The 25,022-nt window shown below is 40.3% G+C and overlaps 1 protein-coding gene across 13 annotated transcripts in view; it reads right to left on the bottom strand.

Moving 5' to 3' along the window:
- Window positions 1-25,022, bottom strand: part of CLIP1 (CAP-Gly domain containing linker protein 1) — a 121,952-nt gene that overhangs the window by 35,350 nt on the left and 61,580 nt on the right. For 7 of the 13 annotated variants that reach the window (XM_054006159.1, XM_054006162.1, XM_054006158.1 and 4 more), the window contains exons 7-17: window positions 23,241-23,344; window positions 21,643-21,703; window positions 20,392-20,424; window positions 15,613-15,717; window positions 9,755-10,699; window positions 6,021-6,137; window positions 4,380-4,437; window positions 4,026-4,109; window positions 1,833-1,989; window positions 996-1,161; window positions 672-887 (exon numbers count right to left, since the gene is read on the bottom strand). In XM_054006159.1, coding sequence (XP_053862134.1) covers window positions 672-887; window positions 996-1,161; window positions 1,833-1,989; window positions 4,026-4,109; window positions 4,380-4,437; window positions 6,021-6,137; window positions 9,755-10,699; window positions 15,613-15,717; window positions 20,392-20,424; window positions 21,643-21,703; window positions 23,241-23,344 — 2,046 coding nt within the window. The remainder of the gene's footprint in view (window positions 1-671; window positions 888-995; window positions 1,162-1,832; window positions 1,990-4,025; window positions 4,110-4,379; window positions 4,438-6,020; window positions 6,138-9,754; window positions 10,700-15,612; window positions 15,718-20,391; window positions 20,425-21,642; window positions 21,704-23,240; window positions 23,345-25,022) is intronic. The other 6 variants (XM_054006171.1, XM_054006166.1, XM_054006170.1 and 3 more) reach the window with 3 other exon arrangements.

Consider the following 25,022-nt stretch of genomic DNA (forward strand, 5'->3'; position numbering starts at 1 on the left):
ATGCTGACTTTTAGTTACTTTATATAGTGTTTATACCCATGATACCTTATCATAAAAAGGTTAATTTGTTCGAATACTACATCAGGAATATGTTGGATACTTTAACTTTCGTGTGTCAATTTATACACTGACTATTCTGCTAAAGCATAACGTAACACACAGCTTAAGACAAATAAACAACGAAAGATTAAATCAAGCAACAACATCCAGGAAACAGAAAAATCAGTGAACGTTATTTTAAAATCAAGCTGAGGGCAAAATAATTCTACACAACATGGACTTGACTGACAAAAGAATTTCAGTAACAAGGTGCCTGTGAAGAAAATATTTCTAAGTACACCTAATTATTTAAAATCCAGATGCTTAAAATCCCTTATTAAAGAGAAATAAAATTTAATTCCAACTGGTTCTGACTGGAACAGAAATCTGAGGATATAAAGTTAATTATAAAAGTACCATACTTTATATTAAACTAAAATGGATATAAAAATTATCTAATAGTCAATGGCGTAGGTTTCCTTTCCTTAATACTTCATCTAGTCTGGATAAATTTTCACTGAGTGAATACCAAAACCCAAAGTTAATACAAATGGGTTAGGTTAAATGGTAAAGGAGTGAGTCATTGTAAGGAGAGATAATAGAGCAATTACTTGCTTAAAAGACATACGTACTTTGGCAAGTTCTGCTTGTTTTTTCAGCTCCTCAGCCTGTTTTTCCAAGTCACTGTTTTGCTCTTTTGCACTTTTCAGCATCTCTTCTGTGTCCAGCAGATTCTGTTTAAGCTCTTTGATGGCTGCATTGTGCTCAGCGATCATCTCAGAATTGGTTTTTTCATGCGTCATCTGTAGATCCTTATACTGATTTTGGCTTTTCTCAATTTGCTTTTCCTGTCAGATTTTAGAGCAATTTGAATAAAATCAGAAATCTAGGTTTTGTTTTGTTTTTTATTACTTTTTCCAACACAACTAGTTAGCGTTTTCTATAGTTCTTCTTACCAGATCTACTAATTTATCTTGCATTTTCTTCAGTTCAGCCAGATGATTCTTAAGTGTTTCCTGCTGGTTCTGTTCAGCATTACGTGTTGTCTGTTCCACATTTTCCTGCAGCTGAGTTGCCTTTTCATTTGATTTTGTAAGCTGAATTTGTAGTTCTTCTAGCTTCCTAAAATAAAGAAATCAATCAGAAATTAGCAAAATGACTTTTTTCCAAAAATGTAACTAACGTACAGACACATAGCGCTCTCTCTCTCTCTAACTTGCAGCATGCTTCTATTAAATCTTTAATAGAGACCAAAAGTTTAGAAAAAGGTTTATTCAATCACTAAGAAGTGTGCAGAATGTTCTATCAAATTAAATGCACCAATAACAAGATTCAATGCACACAAAAGTACCACTGTCAGGGTAAATCTGACCATAAAGTTCAGGATTTTGCAAAAACAGAAATGTTTGCATTAAAGTTATGTTTAAAACAAACACACATTCCCTTGCACTGTTTGGGTTGCATGCATTGTACGAGTGCATGAGAACCAGAAATTGTTTACTTTGTGTCTAAGCTAAAAGAGATGCAATGATAATCAAACCATGAAAAAGTATATTCAGTTTCAAAAGTGCCAGATGTTGCATAAATAAGAAGTTATTAAATAATTTGTAAACCAAGTGGCTCTTTAATCCGATATATGTGCAGAGTATTTAAGACAGAATGAATTTGATGGCACAAGCTCTGTCACATCAATGTGAAACAGATTTGTTGCAGGATGAGTTTTCATAGCTACTTACAAAAGGACAAAAAATGTAGGAAAATGGGAGGAAAATGCTCAGATAGCAACGGGATACCTTTCTTTTAACCGCAGCTCATCGTTCATCTTTGTAAGCTGAGAAGAACTATCGCCCGAGGACTTCATTATTTCTGCTATATCATTCTCGAGTTTGGCTTTAGCTTCAGACAACTGTTGTTCTTTTTCTTCTCTCTCTTTCAATTTTTTCTCCATAACTGAACATAAAAAAAAGTTAATATTCTAGTAAATTTAATCCACAGACCATGCACGACGCACCTAGACGCTAACAAGAGACTGTAAACGTCAGAGTTAGCCTGGTGCCATAAAATTAGCACGTTGAACTTCCAAAACAAAGTCACGTTTGGGTTTGGACTGTAAATTGTAGGAAAAACAATTAATCAAGAATACAACTTTCAGTCGATGCTTCACTTAACTATAGGTATCAGGCTGGGCTCGACCATTAGGAGAGAAATCCAGCAGGTACATATGGGCATACTCACTTAACTGAAGTTACATGCAGCTATCAAAGGAAGAATACTAGGCCAACTGGGCTTTAAAGCAGTGTAAACACAAAGATCAATGAGAGCTACATCAAGTCACTGGGCTTAGTAGGTTTTCTTCTATATACATAAGGTCAGTTTAGATTGCAGTAAAGAGATTAGGTGGATGTGTATAGTGGGAAATGGTACTACAGGTTATGTGACAGGGGATGTGCTAGCTCGACGGTCACAGACGTTAGGAAGAAGTTAACAACCAAACCAAAAAGGATTCTTCAGATGTAAATAGGGTTCATACTCTTTTCATGAGCTGTCATATGCTTTTTACATGTCTGTTACAGGCACATGCTATTTACATGTTGCATTTCATGAACCACACCAAGGGTACCCTTACACTGCACATACCTTATGGCAGTGTGTAGAGTGCATATACTATATGCACCCCCTAGCATGGCTATATGTAGCAGTGTAGCTGGTGAGCAACTCTTTATGCAAGTAAACACATGCCTGAACCTCTAGGGTATGTACCCTACACAGTTCTCTACACGACCAACCTGTGTTTTCCCCGTGTAATATTTGTTGCATTACCCAGGGTACAATCTGGACTGATGGACACTGTCCCCTCAATTCTCCAAGCTAGGATGCCTGTTTTTCTAAACTTGGAATATGTCTCAGTAATGTTGTACAGTAGAATCTTAACTTTACATACAATGTTGCCACACATTTTCCCAGGACAATAATGATCAGCACATTATGAGTTTTCAAATGATACCTCAAGGCATATTTTGTATGAAATCCATTATAGTTTTGTAAAAAGGGTGAACATAGGGATATAGACTGTCACACCTTCCCCCCCACCCCACCCTTTACAAAGCTGCAGGAGGGTTACCCACTGGCTGACCTGTAGGCAGTAAGTCAGGGCCCTCTTTCCTGGACAAGGCATCTGCCACCATATTTTATTTTTCTTTTATGTGCACAATTTCCATAGAAAATTCTGGTAGTATGAGACTCCAGCGTAGCAGTTTGGAATTTGAGGCTTTAGTTCTGTTCAACCAGATCAATGGTGACCCTGAACTTTCTATTAAAAAGGCATAGCTTCGGTTGCTTAACTGCTCACACCATCGGGTGAACATAGGGATACAGACTGTCACAGTATCCCACTGTCAGAGCCTTTCACTGATGCATGTAGCTACATACTGCAGAGTGGGCACATCCTGGTTTTCACTGAGGCATATAGTTATACATACCCTGCTGTCTGCTGTACCCTGAGTGTGTCATCCTCTTTCCCCAGCCTTCACCCTGGAGCATCTCCACTAATAATCAACTTAGATCAGTTGCAATATTAACACATTTTTTACTGTGTTTGTGCCATTAAAGCAGATAAATACCGAATACAAAGCTTTAACCAGTTCCTTGGAATAGACTTAAGCAACAAAGGTTCAACCAGGAAGTGAGCTGAGCAAGGAAATACTTTTCCATTACTTCCTTGCCATGGTCGCTTCGCAGCATCCCTATATATAGTTTTTCAGTTGTGCTTACACTTCACACTAATGACATGGTTTGTTTTAGCTTGGAACTAGGCACTGGGCTTGGCTCAAACAGGAATCTGACTTTCTAGCTTCCTAAAGCTAGTTTGCAGACACATGTCTGCCACTATGAGTATTAGTCATCACCATGTGATAAGAGCAGCAGGTGGCGTGAAAGCATAAAGCTGATGGCACACTCCAAACCCTTCAATTTTGTCATTTCCTTACCTGTCAAATTAGATTTTAACTGATCCAGTTCCGAAGACATGAGTGCAAATTGCTCTTCTTTTTGGTTTAGTTTTTTAATAGTTTCTATGGAAATAAAATCATATTTAAAAGATAAAGTTAATTCCCCAGTTATTGTGGTTCATCTTGTTAAAGCAAACCTAATTTACAAAGAATGCATATTACTCTCAAATCAAACAAGGAGGAGACAAAAAAATCCTGTTTTATTCCTAGATGCCAAGACAAATCCTGCTAAATTAACAAATATAACCCTTAGGCTATTGAAGAAATTTTTTTCTGCACCATTTTTTCCCAGCGGGTTTTGAGGGGATGCATTTCGATTCTAGGGAAACATACCTTGCATAGATTTTTGAACACTTTCCGCCTCTTCAGCAGCACTAGTAAACTTTCCTTTCTAGAAGGGAATGAAAGCCCAAGACAAGTTTTAACCATTTGGTAATGACACACTATTATTCAAATATGAACTTCATTAAAAGTAGTGTTACTATTTTTTCATTTCCGGATTTGATAAAGACCCACTACTGTCATAAGTGTGTAAGACGTTTCTGACTTGTAATTTATAGTCTCTTTTGAACTTGGCAACACAGAGAAGTAAAAGGGGAAAAAAAAAAATCTCCCCATCTTAGTTTGATAGGAGGTCCCTTACAACGTCTTTGTAAACTAGGATAGTGGTACAGCAACAGCACAGCTCTGTGTGGCAGACATGGTTCACAGGTCTCGGGCCTGGACCTCACTTTAAAAAAGTTATAAACTTTAGCTCACAGGCTATATAATATAATAATAATAAAATAATAATTAATGGAGATATCCCATCTCCTAGAACTGGAAGGGACCTTGAAAGGTCATTGAGTCCAGCCCCCTGCCTTCACTAGCAGGACCAAGTACTGATTTTGCCCCAGATCCCCAAGTGGCCCCCTCAAGGATTGAACTCACAACCCTGGGGTTAGCAGGCCAATGCTCAAACCTCTGAGCTATCCCTCCCCCCCAATGGTGGACTTGCTGTTTGAATGGCCCCATGCAGCCTTGTGGCCAATCTCATACCAGTCTTTTCCAGCCATAATGGCAGGAAGATGTGCAAAGTTAGGGACATCTGAGGAAAGGCCAGGATACAAAGGCCTTGGCTACACTTACCAGCTAGTTCGACGGCTGGAAATCGAAGTTCTGGGTTCGACTTATCGCGTCTAGTCTGGACGCGATAAGTCGAACCCGGAAGTGCTTGCCGTCGACTGCGGTACTCCAGCTCGGCGAGAGGAGTACCGCGGAGTCGACGGGGGAGCCTGCCTGCCGCGTGTGGACCAAGGTAAGTTCGAACTAAGGTACTTCGACTTCAGCTACGTTATTCACGTAGCTGAAGTTGCGTACCTTAGTTCGAATTAGGGGGGATAGTGTAGACCAAGCCAAAGAGAGAAAATACTGGGGCTCCTTAATCAACATCAACAGACTGAGACACACACATCTTGCTTCCTCCTAAATCTGGATAATCTCAGCAGGAGCTAGCCCAAATGTAGAATACGGAGAAATTTAACTATTATGTTGCAAAACAAGAAGGAAGTGAAAATTTGTTATTCAAAAGCTGCTTGTAAATAACAGAGTTAAGTAGTGTTAACTCATACAGCACTTATAATGAAAAAGGACTATACCTACCTTAATGACTATTCTTAAAATGGGTTATATGATGTATTTGATCTGGCTCAATGTTTTAACTGTAAACCAGTAACAGCTGAGCTCTGCTTAAGCAACAACTTGATAAGGTAAAAGTTAATCTTATTGTACTTTTCATTTTGAAAATCAGATATACAAAGCACTTGGACTCAAAGCCTGCATTCCTTAGTTGGACAAAAGTCCATTTGAAATTACTGAGATTTTTGCTGGAGTAAGGACTGTTACATTTGACCCTTGGATAACAGTTACGATTTCCCCCTAAAAAGCTCAAAGAGAACCCAATGGGTAGAGACAAGATTTCTGAGAATTACTCACCAAAAGTTGAAGCTCCTTTTCCAAAGACTCTTTAACTTGATTTGCTACACCCAAGTCTTTGTCCAGGTCAAGAAGCTTTTGCTCTTTGCCCTGAAGTTCTTTGGCCAGATTACTAGCCTGGCAGGGTGGATTAGATGGAGTAAAACAAAAATTGCAAACATGAATGAAAACATAAAGAACATAAAATCTTGAACTTCAAGGAAATAACTAGAATGTTCAAACCATCGTATGTAAAAAATTTAAAAAAACGAACAAAAGCTGAAGGGAAAATGTTGTGCACTAACTGAACATAGCGGATTTCCACTGGAGGCTGCACCACAGTATTAAACTGCATCTCAGAATAAATTTGAGACAATCCTTGTAATTTGAAAGTAGTCTAAATTTAGTTCTCTCAGAATTATGCTACAAACATTCTTTAATGCTAGACGTTTTGGGTATATTCAAGTGTTTTAAATTGTGCTTATTACATCAATAGAATATTTCTTACTGGAATATTTAGTAAGCACCTTGTAACTGATGGTATTGAACATTACATATTGCTGGCACGATTTTCAAACATACTGAGTGTGACGTTGTGCAGTCTATATGGTTTTATAAGAACATAAGTGAATATAATGTAACTGGAATATGCTTCATGCAAAAGGTCTCTTGTAAGGTATCATTACAAAGTTTATAATCTACTGAGTGTGATCATCCTATTTGTATAAATGTACCACTCTTGTATCTAAAACTAGAAATATAAAATATAACTCTGAGGACCTATTGTGATTATGCAAAGTGTGGGCTATTAATAGTGGTTTGGAATCTTGATGACTCCCATTAACAAGGACCATTGTCTGCAGATGGCTGTGTTTTACCCGTTGAGTCTTCCTGTATATGTGTGTGCTGGCAAGTGGGTAATGAAGTCTTGCAGAGACATGTGATCGTGTCACCTGAACTGGAATACATCTTTAACCTGGTGCTTTTCCAGTGTGTGTGTGTGTGTGTGTGGGGGGGGGGGGTGCGGGGGAGACCCAGAGGGACAAAGGGTTCCCGCCTTATGCAAAAGATGATTTTATTTATTGATAGATATCTATCTATCAAGGGGTGAAACAGAACAAAGGGGGAGAGAGGCCATCATGAAGAATCCCCTAGCTACCACCTAAGCTGGAACAAGAGCTGTATCAGGGGAAAGACTTGTGCCCAGGCCTGGAAGGTGTCCAGTCTGAGAAAAAAAAAAAACTTACTGAAGCATCTCTGAGGGTGAGATTATCTGTATTCAGTTTAATTAGACATAGATTTGCACATTTTATTTTGCTTGGTGACTTACTTTGTTCTGTCTGTTACTACTTGGAACCACTTAAATCCTACTGTCTGTATTTAATAAAATCACTTTTTATTCATTAACTCAGAGTATGTATTAATATCTGGGGGAGCAAACAACTATGCATATCTCTCTATATTGTTATAGAGGGCCAACAATTTGAGTTTGCCCTGCATAAGCTCTATGCAGGGTAAAACGGATTTATCTGGGTTTAAACCCCATTGGGAGTTGGGCATCTGAGTGCTAAAGACAAACACACTTTGTGAGCTGTTTTCGGGTAAACTTGCAGCTTTGGGACAAGTGATTCAGACCCTGGGTCTGTGTTGGAGCAGATGGCAGTGTCTGGCTCAGCAAGACAGGGTGCTGGAGTCCTGAGCTGGCAGGGAAAACAGCAATAAAAGCAGTCTTGGCACATTGGGTGGCAGCTCCCAAGGGGGTTTCTGTGATCCAACCCGTCACTGAGTACTCACACCACCCACTGACTTTAATGGGAATTGTGGATGCTCAACATGATCTCTGAAAATGATGCCAGAAGTCCATGTCAGTACAATTTTTTGGCACCATTTGTGGAGAGGTTTAGGAAAGTGGCCTCATTACTTTTTCTTTATGATCACAGAGCTGACTTGACAGATCTTATGTGAAGGGGAAAGAGTCCAGACACTACATTTCACTCCCTTCATTCCAAACTACAGTAGCAGAATAATCTTCCACCTATATAATATAGAGATATTCGACTACAAAGCCATTTTGTCAGTTACCGGCCTGAGCGTCAGAAAAAATCACGAGACACACAGAGTGTGGCAATCTTTGCTTCAAGACATTTCATGTGATGCTGTTTCACACAACACCACTATCATGTACAGATGCCCCACCAGCTTGTCTCACTGTGATTTTATGACTTTCGCTGGCCTGTTAGGTACAGCACCTTTTCCCTTGCCTTTTCCCTTCCTGGCTACTAGGAGAGAAAAGGGGAAAAAGGTTATTCATCCAATCAGTTTTCCACTCCTGGATAATTAAAGGTTAAGGAGTCTCTCCTTCATCCCTCCTCTCACTACCTAGAGCAGAGGTGGGCAAACTACGGTGCATGGGCCACGTCCGGCCCGAGGGACCCTCCTGTCCAGCCCTTGAGCTCCTGGCCCGGGAGGCTTGCCCCTGGCCCCTCCCCTGCTGCTCCCCTTCCCCCACAGCCTCAGCTCACTGTGCCCCCCGGCGCAATGCTCTGGGCAGCAGGGCTGCAAGCTCCTGGGGCAGCACAACTGCAGAGCCCAGCCTGACCCAGTGCTCTGCGCTGCATGGTGGTGTGGCTGGTTCCCGCTGGGCAGCGCGGCTGCCTGTCCTGCTGCTCTAGGCAGCGTGGTAAGGGGGCATGGGAGTTCAGGAGGGTGGTGGTGGTCAGGGGCGGGGTTATGGATAGGGGGCAGTCAGAGTGCAGGGGGGGTTGAATGGGGGTACGGATCTGGGGGCGCAAGGGGGATTTGTATGGGGCGGGGGTTCCGGAGGCAATCAGGCAATAGGGGGTGTTGGATGAGGCAGGAGTCCTGGGCGGAGAGGGGGGCGCTGTCAGGGGGGCAAGAAGCAGGGGGAGTCGGATAAGGGGCCAGGCCACGCCTGGCTGTTTGGGGAGACACAGCCTCCACTAACAGGCCCTCCATTCAATTTTGGATGCGATGCAGCCCTCAGGCCAAAAAGTTTGCCCTTGACCTAGAAGGTGATGAATTCCAGACGTCACTGGATTTCACATTGACTAGGTGATTACTTAGAGCTCCCTGCACTAGTCTCTCAGGCATTAAACGCTCCACTTATTCTGCCAGTGCCGCAGACAGAACTCAAGACACAGAGGTGAAGTGACTTGCCCAAGATCACACAGGAAGTTTGTGGCAAGACTAGGAACAGAACTCACATCTCCTGACTCCATGTCCTGTGCCTTAACCACAAGACCCCCCCTTCAAAGCGGTACACAGCTCTTCCTAGGCTTTTTGAAAGAGTGTGAGGAAACCTCTGGGCAACTCAATATGCTTATCAGAGAGGCAAGAGATTTTCTTAGACTCACATCACTTAATCTCAATACATCCACTCTTTAAATTATCACACATCAATAAATATGTGGATCCTTCTTGCTTACTGGGACCACGAGTGCCCAAACACAGCTCTCAGAACAGAGGTTATAGGGCTCGTAAGTTCACAGCAAGAAAGAACTTCTCTGGGGCATGACCCACACACCTCTACCCAAACCACCACCCTGCAAGACAAGATACAGCCTTCCAGATTATATGCGCTGGACAGTTTCTCTAAACCTCTTCAGATGATTAAAAAATACTTTCTCTCTTAAGACTACCTTCCCCTCTGTGATGAGCTCATGATTGTAGATAAAAGGTATAAATGTAAATTAAAATAAAACAAAATTAAAGAAAAGATGGATGTTAATACAAACCTTGCTACTCCCATCAATCTTTTCAGTCTCTAGGTTTTGTATCAGTTTCTCAGCTGCCTCAAGCTGCTTGCTAAGTTTCTGGATTTCCAATTTACCTTCAGAATTGGCTTTCTGAAGTACATCAAGGTCCAAAATCTTTTCTTCAGTAACTTTGATCTGTGTTGTTAAACTATCAATAACCTTGGTTTGTTCATTGCACTTGGCTTGAAGTACCTCTAGCTCCTTTACCTTTATTTCAGCTTCCTGTAATTTGTTTAAAGCATCTTCCATTTCTACTAGATGTTGATCTTCTGCATTTTCTAGTTTGGTCTTCAGGTTTTCCAGGCTTCGCTCTCTCTCCTCAGTGATTTCCAATAGCTTCGCTTTCAGAGCTTCAATCTCTTTCATATGCTGAGATCTTTCGTTTTCTTGTTTTAGTTTTAAATTTGACGTTTCATTTTGATGCTCTAATCTCATTTTCTCTACCTGGGTCTTTAGGTCTGCAAATTCAGCAGTCTGAGCCCCAACACCTTTGCTGAATGAAACCTTTAGTTCTTCCATTGCTTGCTGATGTGAAGCAATAGCAGATTCCAGCTTTGATTTCCACAGCTCTATCACATCTGAATTCTCCTTGTTGGCACGATCAAGCTTAGTTTTCAACAACTCATTTTCTTTTGCAATTCTTTCATGTGAGGCTGAAAGTGCTTTGATCTCCTTCTGATAAGATTCTTCACTGATTCCAAACTTCTCTTTTAGTGAATTTATTTCATTTTGATGTTCTTTGCTAATTTCTGCCACTTTTTCTTGCAAAGAACTTATTTCTTGTAGCAGTGAGAGAGAATTCTCCACATCGCTGACTGGCTTACTAGACTCTAATCTCCCTCGGAGCTCAGCTACTTCCTTCACCCGCAATGCTAGATCTCTTTCTAGTTCCATGATGCGAGATTTTTCTGATACTGTGGCCACCTATGATCAACAGCATTTAGAAAGAGAAATGGTTACACCACATATATAGCAAGAAGAGATTTTTAAGTCTCAAGAAAAATCTTCAATTATTACAAATTAACCTCAGTAGTGTATCCATACCAACCTTTTTGGCAATAAATTGGCCAAAATCAGATCTAGTCTAATCCAAATTCCTATTCCTACTGAGAACTAATGGAGCATAAATAAGAACAAATGTTTTCTTTACATGGAAATCTATGAACCAAGACAACCTAAAATACTTGATTTTGTTTACTTTTAAAAGAAAAGTACCAATACCTGTGTTTACACCCCTATAACTTTTTATTTAAGATGGAATGTTTTTAAACTCCCTTTCTGAAGTTAGTGAAAAGAAAAAAAAATTGTTACGCAAAAGCTTACAATTGCAGCTTGTACAGAGGTTATCAAGGTTTAGCAAAATGTTTCTAAGAATGAATTTAAAGTGGAATGATGAAGGGTGGAGAATTTGCAGTCTTCATTTGTCCAGATAATTGCTTCCTTATACCATTCATATTGGTTTTGAAACGGACAGAGAAATGCAAATAGATGTATTTGGTCTAGATGTACCAATAGGTGAAACTCCCATTACATCTATCCCCAAACTGTCTTTAAAAATTATTCTGACACTACCCAAGGCCTCTCTCAGAATGCCAAAGAAGGATTAAATAATGAATTAGACCTGTGACATGCAAAAGCATCACAAAACCAACCACTGTTCCTGATCAGGAAATTACGGTGTCTGCTCCTCCTTGTATTATCAACATCAAGATTAAAGATATTACTTACCTGAAATTGTTCTTTTTAAGTATTTTCTACAGATCCCACTCTTTGTTTTATATTATTCCATCTATGACCTCAAGAACAAAACCATAATGTGTTTTAAACCTCTCCCACATATCCCATCAACAGCAATATATTTTGCAGTATGTACTGGGACATAGGTCAGGAAAGAACTTTGAAAGCTAATGAAGAAGAACTGCTTACTATAAAACAGCAAGTGGAATAAGCATGGATATTTGGAAGTTATTGTCTTGACGGAACAACTAGTAATCTTGCAATTTATCTAGGCTATATTATTAAGGCAGCAATATTTTGTGGAAGTGTTTAAGTTAAATGACTGGCTTTCACATATCCTATTAAAGCTGATATGTATCATTGCAGAATCTAATCAACCAAATCCTGCCCCATGAACAATGAAGAAAATGTACAACATATTAGATAACTGTTTCAATGACTCTTTTAGACCAAAGCTCACTTTGTCAAAGGAAAAGATGGCCAAACAGATGAGACATAAGGAAAAAACAAACCATCACTCCTTGCTAGGGTTGCCAAGACTCCCTGTTTGGCCGGGAGTCTCCCGGAATCGGGCTCCATCTCCCAGAGGCTACTGAAGCCAATCCGGGAGATTTTAGGTTGCTAAAAGTTAGGTCAGCAGCACAGCAGGGCTAAAGCAGGTTCCCTACCTGCCCTGACTCCAAGCCACTCCTGGAAGCAGCCAGCATGTCCGGCAGCGGCTCCTAGGTGCAGGGGCAGCCAAGGGGGTCTCTGCACGCTGCTCCCCACCCCGAATGCTGACTCCGCAGCTCCTATTGGCCAGGAACGGGGAACCGTGGCCAATGGGAGCAGCAGGGGTGGTGCCTGCAGGCAGGGGCAGCTTGCAGAAACCCCCCTGGCCGCCTCTGCATCTAGAAGCCACTGCTGGACCTGCCGCCACTTCCAAGAGCCACCTGAGGTAAGCACCCCCCGGCTGGAGCCTCCACCCTCTCCCGCACCCCAACCCCCGGCCCCATCCCTTAGCCCCCTCCTGCATCCAAACTCCCTCCCGGAGCCCGCACCCTAACCCCCTACCCCAGGCTCAGCCCGGAGCCCCCTCATACTCCAGACCTCTCCGCCCCACCCCCCAGCCCATAGCTTGCACCTCCTCCCACACCCCAACCCCCTGCCCCAGCCTGGTGAAAGTGAGTGAGGGTGGGGGAGAGCTAGCGATGGAGGGAAAGGGGCTGGAATGAGTGGGGGTGGGGCCTTGGAGAAGGGACAAAGCAGGGCAAGGGTGTTTGGGTTTGTGCAATTAGACAGTTGGCAACCCTACTCCTTGCCCCCCTACAACTAAAACAGAAACTGCTATGATGAGTAATTTTCTAATGCAGAAAATTGATAGCTCCTCAAAAACCTCAGCAAACCAGTGCTCAAGGCTTTTCTGTTTGAGGAGAAGGATGAAGATAATTGCCAGCTGCTTGATTCACAGACTATCTTTAAAGGATACACCAACTGGCCTTGAAATATTTTCCTTTGTGTCGCAAGGATCATCATAATACAACTGGCATTAACTGGTTCAGTTCCACACCAGGTGGAATTCTTCACATAGAGGGCTGAGCTCACTTATCACCTCTTGGACCAGTTTTACAGGTTCTCATCAAATACTGTAGTGTATTTTAAGGTTATTCTCATCTCTCAGTTACTGAAAGTTTGTCTTCTCCTGCTACAAGATTCCATGAACACTGAAGCCATCAATGAGGGCTTCGCAACCCAGCATTGATGTGCATATGTGAGAGGAATTTAGGAACAAGGAAATTCATAAACAATGGTGTCTTGCAACATGTGACCTAGACTCCTATCATGTAATGGGCGATTTATGTCCTTTTGTCACAGTCATTGACTTTCTGGTAATGGTTTTACCATAATTTTTTTTTAGCACTATTTGATCAGTCATGCTGAGGTGTCTGCTGAGAATGGCCAACAGTGATTATACAATATGGCCAACATACAAGATTCTTACTAATCTGTCCTACAGTTGTAGGCTTTGCATCTTCACTTTTGTAAATACAAGTAATTTTGACTGGTTGTTGCCAAAAAGTCTGAGGTTTTAGGCCCTATGTGGGCAGTTTGCTGGAGTGGAGCAACTACTATATTTGTACAAAAAAAATAAGCACCTTCTTCTCCCCACAAACATAGGTCCCAAATCTGGTCAGGGATCCACTAGCATGGACCCCAGCAATGGACTGTGCACAGATGAAGTCACCCTGTGGCATTACATAAACCTTGGCCCAGAAGGGCCCTTTAGGTACTGGGAGTTGCTCAGTCTCTACTGAATCTCATGTTAAAGGAAAGCATAGTTGTATGCACCTGTGTTAGTCTGGTCCATCATCATATTGATGCAGAATAACAAAAATGAACCAGAGACACCTCTTTCTCTTTTGTGTAGCTTCACTTTTGCCTTCCTGGGGTCTGGAAAAGAGCTGAAGTTTCTTTGAGAATAGTAAGGACCTGACTGGTGGGGAAAAAACCTCAATCAATAGGAAGCTCTCCAGCCAAGCAGAATTCATTCCCTGTAGAGAGGTTTCTTCCCCCCCCCACCCCAAAAAAGAAAAAGCAACTGGCTTGTGTTGCATCTGCTAACTGATGCTAACAGTTAACCAGAGGTGCCAAGATGCTAAACCTGAGCCCAATTTATAAGCAAGTTTTGAAGAATCCTTTCTCAGTGCAAGATATTTGAATGCTATGATACCACGCACATGCTGCAGGTAATATTAACACTAATTCATCTGTGGGAGTTTTAAGTTTCCTCCTATTCCCATGTGTCTCTAAATCATGAAAATTTGGATCCATTACTCCCATCCAAATAAGTTAGTGGATTGCTATACATGTAAAGATTGCTTCCTGCTACATAAAAGCAATCCATCCCTACAGCTTTATAAACCAAGAGTGGGAATCTATAGAATATACTTCCTGTCAGAAAACAGAGACCTTACTGGACTTCTGCAAATACTAAAGTTAAAAACTTCAGACTGATAGTAGAAACGATGAATGTCTCTGATTTGACATTCATTACAATGCATATTATGCATTGGTATTTAAAATACTCTAAATCAATGGGGAGTAATCAGAGCTGTAGGCTGATCAGAGCCATTTCAAATTACTAGAATGCTTTAGGCTTAAAAACCATAAGCAATTAATTCCTTCAAGCAAAAAAAAAAAAAAAAAAAAAAAAATGTCTTTTTTCATATGGGCAAAGGCATCCAAATAAGGAACTTGGAAGTCATTTCCATTCTTCATGGTTCTGGACTTCTGAGAGCACATCGGTATGATAATATACTATTACACTCTGCCAAACGCACCTGCAAAGGGAGTACTGGGATCAACTAATTTAGTCATCTAGGACCTGTCTCAGCTGAAATTTGACACAGGGTTAGCATCTTTCTAGAGAGAGATTAATATGGTTCTTGGTAGAAAGATACTAACATTGTTTCAAGTCTCTGCACATGTAGAACGTCACCTTTCTAACAAGGGAATTAAAAAAAAAATAAAAATCAGAGGTGTAAGCAGACTATGTAACTAGTGCCACTGGGTTCCCTATGGAAGGACCATACAAATGGAGAAAAAACAAACAACCGTATGGCCACAGTACACACTGGTCAGCAAAATAAGCACCTAATGTTACAACCTGTACATAAGGTCCAGATTGCTCCATTCCCCCCAAAACCTTCAGACTGGAAGAATTAGAGTAAATGATATGAGAACATTTGTCTATTTGCAGCAAGTCAGCATTTCTTTTGGAGCATAAAGAACCTCACTATCTGCTACAAGTGAACTGCTGAATACTTTCATAAATGGATCCACAACTTTGTTTGCTGCTTTGGACCTGCAGTCAACTGATACCTTTCCATTTTGAAGAGATCTTACCTGGATTCCTTTGTAGAACTATATATAATAAAAATGTTACAAAAAGTCAAAATCTAATAGTCGTTTTAGTAGTGTCCTTCTTGGCTACTTTCTATAAAGTATATGGCAGAAGACAGGCACTCTCTTCGATATCCATTATACCCCACAGACTGCGTGATCAGAAATCCTCCACGTTACAAATAGGTCTTGTTCATTTAAATAGTGAAAACCATTACCCTAGTGTCTTCTAACTCCCTCTGGAGTTTGTCAGCTTTGGTCTTTTCAAAGAGCAGGCTCTGTTCAAGCTCCTTAATGCGGGCATGCTCCAGTTTGGTCTGCGTCTGTTAGTAAAAAGGGAAAGGAAGAGAACACAACAGTGCCACCATCACATGCCAGCACAAAAGGAGGGAGCCACATGCAGGCCGTGCTGCCAGTATCTTCTACCAAGGATGAGCAGAGAAGATGCAGTGGGTAAAATGAACAGGGAAACTCTATGGATGAGAGAGATGGACTGAAAGTGTAAATGGTCTGATGTGTAAAATAAACAAACAAACCACAAACAAGAAGAAATACGGACAAAAAGTAAGGTAGATTCATGCAGCCAAGTAGAAGTTATTTATCAGTATGTGACGTTTACCAGCACAAATTAGAATAGTTAATACTTTTTAAAGAACTATAAGTCCCTTCCGCCTATCACCCCCAACTAACACTGTATATTTATTTGGATGTAGCTGAGTTAGGTTTTTAATTATGAACTAGGGGATCAAAATTCAGACCTGGCGTACACGGGTGAAATAACACCATGGAACAAGACCAGCACACAGCAGGTCTGAATTTGGCCATAGATATTGATTAAGGCTTCTGTAGAACACTATTTTTAATTTCTCTATAGTTTAAGTTTGTGCCATAAAAATCTTCCTGGCAAGTCCTGGGCAAGTCAAGATTCATTTGTTGCCATCATATGAATGGTGTGAATACACAGAGTTACTCAGAACTGCAGAACATCTTTTCCCCATCTTTCCGAAGGGGAGCAAATGTGACTGATTTAGACTGGTTGCTCTGTAACTAAAATGCCGATTTGACCATGGTACATCACTCAAGTCTAAATTGGTTAGGCCAAGAGGAGGAAGTAAGTTTGTACTTCTAAAAGGCATTGGGTTCCAAGAGAGAAAAAGAAACCACACAAAGCGGAGCCAAGTACCTTCTGCCCTTTGCTCACAAAGGGGTAGGTTTTATAAAGAACTGTGGAATATCAGGTTGCAGCTCCTGAATATTCAACAAAGAGGCGGAGACATTTTGCCAGGAGTCTGCAAGAAAGCATGGGGTTTAAGAGAGGTGGAAAGAGTCTAGCAGTTACTCCCTTCTTGACTTGCACCACTGTGGGAGGGAAAAAGAAAAGCACACCCAGAGTTAAGAACTGCATGTCACACTCAGCTCTGAACTGCAGAGTTTAATACATTGTGTCAATCTTAACACACATCATCATTAACCTAAAAGATGCCATCTTTTAAAGAGCAATATTCATGCCTGTTGGTTTAAGTGTCCTTTCCTAGAAAGAGGCGTGACCATCCCAACAACAGGGTGACCACCTGAAGGAGGCTGAATATTATTTTGTCTGTCTATGGCAAGACATGCTTCTCATCCTGAGAAGTTACCTGTGCCAGAGTGGAGCAATGTTCTTCTATGTGATTTAGTTTAGCTGTTAATTTAGTGTGAAGTAGAGTGGCTGGATTTAATTAACCTAAGAAATATTAATTAGAAGAAACAGGTCTTCAGCTTGCAGAGTCAGACGTAGAATACGAAGAAGAAGAGAGTAATGTGAAGATATGTGGGATCCCATCAAGGCCCTACTCCATCTGTCACCATCCCAGTGCCCATACTGTAGTGTTTCCACAGTCGGCAGGAGATCTGTGAATACATGGGCACTCTATGTGCACTGTGCACCGGCAAAGGTAATGTAGACCTAAATCTCCACTGCCAGTGTCTGTAGTAAGATATTTTGAAATCCTGTAAAGCAGTGTTATGTATAAACAGTGATAAGCTGATTGTGACCATCTTCAAAGCAGCCCCAACAATCAAAGATCATAAGTACTCTCTGAAGAGGAAGTGAGATGGGGGAAAGAAAGACTGTTTTGCTTCAGGTGTGTTCTCCTTCACCCATCAATTAATAAAAAGATGGCTTCACCATAGCATTTCATTCTGATCGCATCAAGTTATTTCTCTATCTGTGTCAAAAGCTGGAAGTTGACTGGTGCTGAACCAAAATAGTTCTGTATCCATCATGATGAAAATAAGCCAATTCTACCAACATAATTCAATAGGCCCCAAAACATAGGGATCCAAAAATATTAAACTTGCTTCAGAGGCTAAACTTTCAGCAGTTCCTTGGGCTAATGAAGTTTTTATGTGATTTTAGGTCTCCTTTGTTCCTGGAGATCTTCAGAAGGCTTGACAACACTGCCAGTTTGCCAGAAGAATAAGGATTGTCCTTTTACCAACAGCTTTCCATTATGTGGTTCGATATTCTGATGGGAATTAGAGATGTTAAGAGAACTTTTAAAATGTCTAAGTTTTAAATGCAATAGCTTTAATTCAGAGCCTTGGTGAGATTAGTTAGTGTGACTTCAGATCCAGCAAACCAAAAAAACCCAAGCCACTAAACAGCTCTAGAAATGTCTTGAGGTTTTTTAACTAGTGGTTTGGAATAAACCAACATAATTACTCTGTCACATTCCCTGAGGTGGATCTATACAGAAGGGCATATCCAGAATTCTCCTTACATCATGAATCTCTACTAAAATATGTACTATCTTAAAGCTTTCTACAGAACCCATCATATACAAAGCCTCTTTTTAATCCCTTGCTTATATAGCAGCTATAACAAACATATCTAGGTGCTGTCCAATTATACTAAAACCTTCAGAGATCAGAGTTAACAGAACTTATTCAAAAATATCCCACCACGCAGATATTATCTGCGCTAAAACAAAAATAAAGATGTTCAGGGAAATATAGAGGCGCAATCTAAAAGAGACCACTCCAAACACCACTTTTGCTCATTTAAAGAATAAACAAAAACAAAAATAAATAAGTCTGATTTCCATAGGAAAGGCTCCAATTCCAAATAGGGATATCCACTGAGGAATTGTGGATCAGTCTGGGCTCCCTTCCAATCATCTAAAGAGACAAGTCTAAGGGACAAATTCTCCTTTTAGTTACACACGAATGAATTCGGAAGATTCAATGAAGTTACTCCAGATTTATTTTGGCGTAACATAAAGGAAAGCTTGATTCAGATGTAATAATGACAGGGAAGACTCTCTCTAGTCTGGGGAATCACAATTAGATGATGAGGGGTGAGACAAATCCTGCCCTGACTTAAATCCTCTGCAACTCCACTAAGGATACATCTTCTCTGCAAAAAAATCCTGTGGCAGCAAATCTCAAAGCCCAGTCAACTGACGTGGGCTCATGCTACGGCACCAAAAATAGCAGTGTAGACAATCCTGCTCGGGTTGGAGTTCAGGCTCTGGGACCCCCGCCCATGCAGGATTTCAGAGCCCAGGCTCCAGCCCGAGCGAGAGGGTCTACACTGCTATTTTTAGCCCTGTAGCATAAACCCAAGTGCCATGGGTTGTTTTTTTTTTTTGCACGGTAGATGTACCCTAAGTCGTTAAGTCCCAAATGCAGGGCCATCAGTTATCAATAGTGCACAACAATTGCACACTATCCCTGCTCTCACTCTTTGAAATGAAATTCACAGTTTAGTTTTGCACTTATATCTACCTACTGATCCATCTGTACTGCTATGCTGAAGCTATAATGCTGACTAATGATTCTGTGACTGAGGCAGCAAGTCTTCAGTCCCCTGTGCTGGCATGTTCACCACAGAACATGGTCTGGATAGTTTCTTATCTAGTGTTACATTAAATAATCCAACATGACTCTCCACTCAAAAGCAGAGCAACAAGGGTTTTTCTTGGGAAATAAACCTGTTCAGGGAGAAATTAGAATAGAGAGATCTGGAATAAAGACAGAGGGGAATGAGCAGTGCACAAAATAGGAAAGAGGAAAGTCACATGCAGATTTACTTCTAACACACCGTGTGCCTGATTTGGAAGAATAGAGGAGACCCAGATCACGGAAGTAGCTTCACAAAAGGAACACCTAAGAATGCACAGTAGGAAATCAGTTTTAGTCTTGAGAGCTTTCTATTTTGGTGGGGGAAGAGGGGTTGCAGGAGGCAGCCTGTTATAAGATTTTCTTGAACCAAATCAAAAGCAGAGAATTTTTTTGAATTCCATCTGCTTTGTACTGTGGACGGTGTAGAGGGGATTTATTTTAATGTCTTGCAAAGCAATATATTTCTTCTAGCCAGTCCTAAACATCTTCTCTGTGTTTCAGGAAGAAATCCTGTTACGCTACAATGAAAAATCCATAGCTTTGTACATTGTAAATGATGAGTTCATTCTCATATTCTTCATCACTTTTCCTTGGATCATGCTTTCTCTTCAGCATTTCATAACAAAAAAGAGTAATCAGTAAGGAGAGGTGGGGCTATGCAATTTGTTGTCTAGGAAATTTCATGAAATGATTACAGTGCCATCCATTGAACAGTAGTGGGAGCTCACGGGAAAGCACACAGGATTTTGTGATCAATGCAGGTTGAGGCCTGCTTTTAGAGAGAAGACTTTTCAGGACCCAAGGCTGTAGTTTCCTGTAAGCTCCTGTTGCTTTTCAGTTGATTGCACTGTATTAAGTTTGCGGTTTTATTTTAAAAATTAATGATGACCCATTCTCCCTGTCTTCGGTTAAAGGGGATCACAGGTGCTTAGTCATTACATATATTGCTTGTGATAAGTGTTGTAATTGCTCTGAAAGCAACATGCACACAAATACTAGTCAATGTTTCAATAGCAGATTATGTAGTTAGTGATTAAGTTTATAAATAAGCATTTTATCTGTACACAATCTGTTAACATGGGATGTCTCCACACACTTAAATGCCCTCTTACATTTTCAGGATCTTCAGAAATCTGCCTCTTTTGCTATCAGTAAAAATTAAAAAAAAACAAAACACAAAATATATTTCATCTAAATGCTTAACACTATCACTCCAATACAACAGGAGGCATTCAATTCATTTAAATTCAGCTTACACTCCTGAAGATATGCATCTTGTCAACCAATCAACCAGAGTCCTTAAAACAGTTTGCCATGATTTTAAACTCAATTTTAATTCTCGATCGATTTAACAAACAAATCCAAAAAACACTTTCATGGACTGAACAACTAATAGAGCAGAGTATAGATAGGTACTTTAAAATGGATGGAAGACTGACACAAAGTAGAACTTAAGGAAATGTCACATGAAATGGACCACAAGGCTAGCACTTTCATCATTAATGGTTCATAGGGTTACAAGTCAGTTTAAATTTCTATTGTTCTTTACAATGGGATAAGGGTAACCAACTTTTTTCAGATTAAATATGTTAAACTAGAAGACGTCCAACATTTTTATTTAAAATTTGGATTAAAAAACTGGCAGTGTTTAAATGGTCTCAATCTGTTTCTTTCTTATTAACAATAAAAACACTGTGTATAGAATTATTTCAGAATGTTAGACTAGAGTTCAGTACATCATACCAGCTAGACAAAGTAGGAATGTAAATCGTGATTAGAGTACATACTTTGTATTTCACTGGTGTGCTTAAATTTGAGCCCTCGCTAAAGCATGCACTGATGTTAAGTCTTTGTTGAGAGATGTGCAGGGATAGTCATTTTTTGGTATGAATCACCCAGAAGATTGAGGTGGTTAAATCTTCAGCACCCACTTCAACAGGGACATGACTATTAACTGCCAGTTTTAGAGCTTTAAAATTGATTTCTAGTTGTTGGCTTCTTTTAAATAATTTGAAAAATGTTAGCAGGATTATAAAAATTGCAAAAAGGATGAAATTTTACCAAGAGCTAAATTACATTATTCTGCCACAACTGCAGCCACTCAGCTATAGAAGCCATGCTGAAGAATACAATTTACTTAAGGGCCCAAGCTTGACCATTTAAGCTTACACAAAGACTGCAGAATTGGGTACTTGAAGGTTTAGGGATCCCCTTCCATTTGTTCTGTGTACTCCTGGAATATCAACATGCAGTTTTAACTCTTCCTTTCATTGTCTTCACACTGGTAGCAATATAATGTCTATAGCTGTTTGCACTTCAACATCCTACCAAATGTGACTTTTACAAAGTTGGCAGTATTTTACCTCTAGGTCTCCTTTGGTAATGGACTCTTCCTCTACGCGGAACTGAAGATCCTCCACCTTCCTAGGAGTCATAAATTAAGACAGTTTTTCGTACTTACTTTTCATTAGAAATTAAAAGCCACAGCAACATTATATTTGAAATTATTTAATCAAGTTACCAGAAAAAGTGGGAGAAGGGAAAAAGTTCAACCCTGATTTTAAATGAGGGAACACTGAAAAATTCACATCAAAATCCTTCCTGAAGTTCTTTAAAGGTTGGAAGAGACAGTATTAACGAAGAAAATAATAGTTTAAATAAACAAAATATATTTAAATTAACTAGTCACCATCTCATTCGTTTCTTTTTTAGACTTTCAAACAATGACCTGATAAAAAGACTTGATCCAGTTGCCATCACTAATTTCTATGATTCATGCTAAAAATGAGTAAGAAATTAGAAAATGTATTAAAAAAATTAAGAAGCTGGGGTGTTTTTTTTAGAAATGCACATTGTAAAACTCTAGTATAAGTAAAGCAAGTTGATCTGTACCTGTGCTGGCTGGTGGAGAGGAAGCCTGTGGGGGAGGAACTGACATGTGCTAAAGCACAACTTGCCTCATTTACACTAGAGTTTCAGAACATATAGATAGAACGTATTCGCGAACATCATCATCTCAAACTCCCCTCCCCCCCTTTTTATCCTAGTCAAACTTTATGTGGACTGAGATGGACCAGATGGTGTGTTCCTGTGGAAGAGGGCTCTGAAGTTAGATTCTGAGCAACCTACACTGGCTCCACAGTTCTCTCAACTCCACAAGAAATGTGGAGAGGAGAGAAAGGGTGCCTCATATCCCTTGAATGACACGCACTGGCTGAAAAACTCAGTAGACGGACTTTGAAGATGACCACGTCGAGTCTTCTCAGTCAAAGGCAGGGCTTGTGGGAATATGGGGTCTTTCAGACAATTAGTGTAAAGGAAAGGAACAATAAGAATTTAAGTTAGTATTTATCTTAACAGTAATTACAACGCTGTCTACACAACAACTCCTTGCTTTTGAGAGTGAAGGATTTAAGGTAGTTAGATATAATCTCATGCAGTAACTTGAAATCTAACAGTGCAGAGTACTTTCAAAGAAAATAAACCCAGAGTATTTAGGAGGAAGAGGGAGAAATACTACACTGCTGGAGCTGTGAACATGTCTCAAGCTGCAAAATGCCACTTCAGTTAATGTGTATCAGTCATGTACAGCAACAGCTATGTTGCTTGGCAACATGCTGAAGGTGAGCTCAAGGCCAACGAGGACCAGAGTTAAAGTAGTCCCTCGCTGCCCTAGCAGCCGGTGAAAACAGGCTCATAGCATCTATTATAGAAAGAGCTTTTATTTTAAGCCCCATATGATGCAACCTGCAGAAGCTGCCTCAATACCACCGCCTCTGCAGGTTGCAAACTATTGGTCTAAGCAACTCCATAGCATGAACTATGCAAGTCACTTCACACCAGCCACAACACCCTATATTTGTCCCATTTGGAATTAGTCTGTTACTGGCAAACCACCACATTTGAAACACAAAACCTTGTTTGTGATGGAGAGAAATCCTGAATAAAGTTTTTGGTTCACCTTTTCTCTTCCTCAAGCTGGTTGAGAAGCTCCACTTTCTCCCTATCAGCAGCTTCGACCATAGCCCGCAACTGGTCCATTTTTGCTTCCATTTCCAGTACATGCTAATTAGCAGCAATGACATAGAATTTAGAAAGTAAAAAGATTAGGCAAGTCAATATTTACTTGAAGAAGTTTAAACAGGGTTCTATTTAAGGGTGAAGAAAGCCATATGGTTTGCAGGAAATCAAAACAGTCAACTATTCTGTATAGAGATGTAAATGGAAAGATTAAGAACAAAATACTTATAGCTTGGTAAAATGATAACCCAGGGGACAGGCACATGATAACCATTTACCAATATACCAATGGTATAAGCAGCAAGGGGAGGTGTGGTATAATGGAGATTAATTGGAAGGAATTGGATGAAATATGAAAAGCAAAATCTAGGCTAAATATCAAACTAAGGCTTCCTGAAGCGAGCTCTATCACATAAGAGCTGTCATACTGGGTCAGACCACTGTTCATTTAGCCCAGTATCCTGTCTCTGACAGTGGCATGTACCAGAGCTTCAGGGCCACTGTATAGAACAGGGTAATTAAGGAGTAATCCACCACTGTCTTCCACTCCCATCTTCTCTCAGTCAGAGGTTTAGTGTTGCACTGAGCATGGGGTTTTTGCATCCCTGATCATCTGAGCTAATAGCCATTGAGGGACCATTCTTCCATTAACGTATCCAGTTCTTTTTTGAACCCAGTTATACTTCTGGTCATTACAACATCCCATAGCAATGAGCTTCACAGGTTAGTTGTGTAAAGTTCTTCCTCTTGTTTGTATCAAACCCACTGTGTATTAAATTTCATCAGATGACCCCAGGTGATTGTATTGTGTGAAAGAGTAAATAATACTTGTCTATTCATATCTTCCACATCATGATTCTCGATCATATCCCCCCTTAGTCATCTCTTTTCTAAAATGAACAGTCCTAATCTTTTTGGCCTCTCCTTGTATGGAAACAGTTCCATACCCCGGATCATCTTTGCCGCCATTCTCTGAACCTTTTCCAGTTTCTCTAGATCCTTTTTGAGATAGGGCAACCAGAACTGGACACAGTATTCAAGGTGTTAGCGGATCATGGATTTATATAGGGACAGGATGATATTTTCTGTCTTATTTTCTATCCCTCTCCTAATGGTTCCTAACATTCTGTTAGCCTTTTGGACTGCTGCCAAGCACGGAGCAGAAATTTTCAGAGAACTGTGCAGAGTGACTCCGCGATCTTTTTCTTGGGTGGTCACAGCTAATATAGAGCCCACTGCAGTGTAAATATAGCTGGGATTCTTTTTCTTCCAATATGCATTACTTAGCATTTATCAATGTTGAATTTCATGTAATTACATATGGAATGGTCTCTCAAGAAATGTGGTGGAAGCATAAGCATTTGGGATGTGTAAAAATAGACTGGATGAAGGAATAAAGTTTATACATTACAGGTAATAATCCTGCAATGGCCACTTAGGGAATGGACGACCAAATAGGTAGCTTCTGTCGCTAGTCTACAATCTGGAAATCATTGTTAACAATATTTATTGTGAGCGTCTTAATTAAGGTATTATTGCCTAAGAGAGCTTGTTTCCAATGTGTAATTTTAACAACAAATGTTAGAATGCCCCCCTACCCAACTGCTCAGGGCACTGTACAATATTTAACAATGTTTTTAAAATACCACCTCTTAAAATTCAGAATGAACTATAAACATAACTTCTTAACAAGTCTCAACTTCACCATCTCAGGAACCTCTAA

The sequence above is a fragment of the Malaclemys terrapin genome, chromosome 16 (genome assembly GCF_027887155.1).
Source record: "Malaclemys terrapin pileata isolate rMalTer1 chromosome 16, rMalTer1.hap1, whole genome shotgun sequence".
Lineage (NCBI taxonomy): Eukaryota > Metazoa > Chordata > Testudines > Emydidae > Malaclemys > Malaclemys terrapin.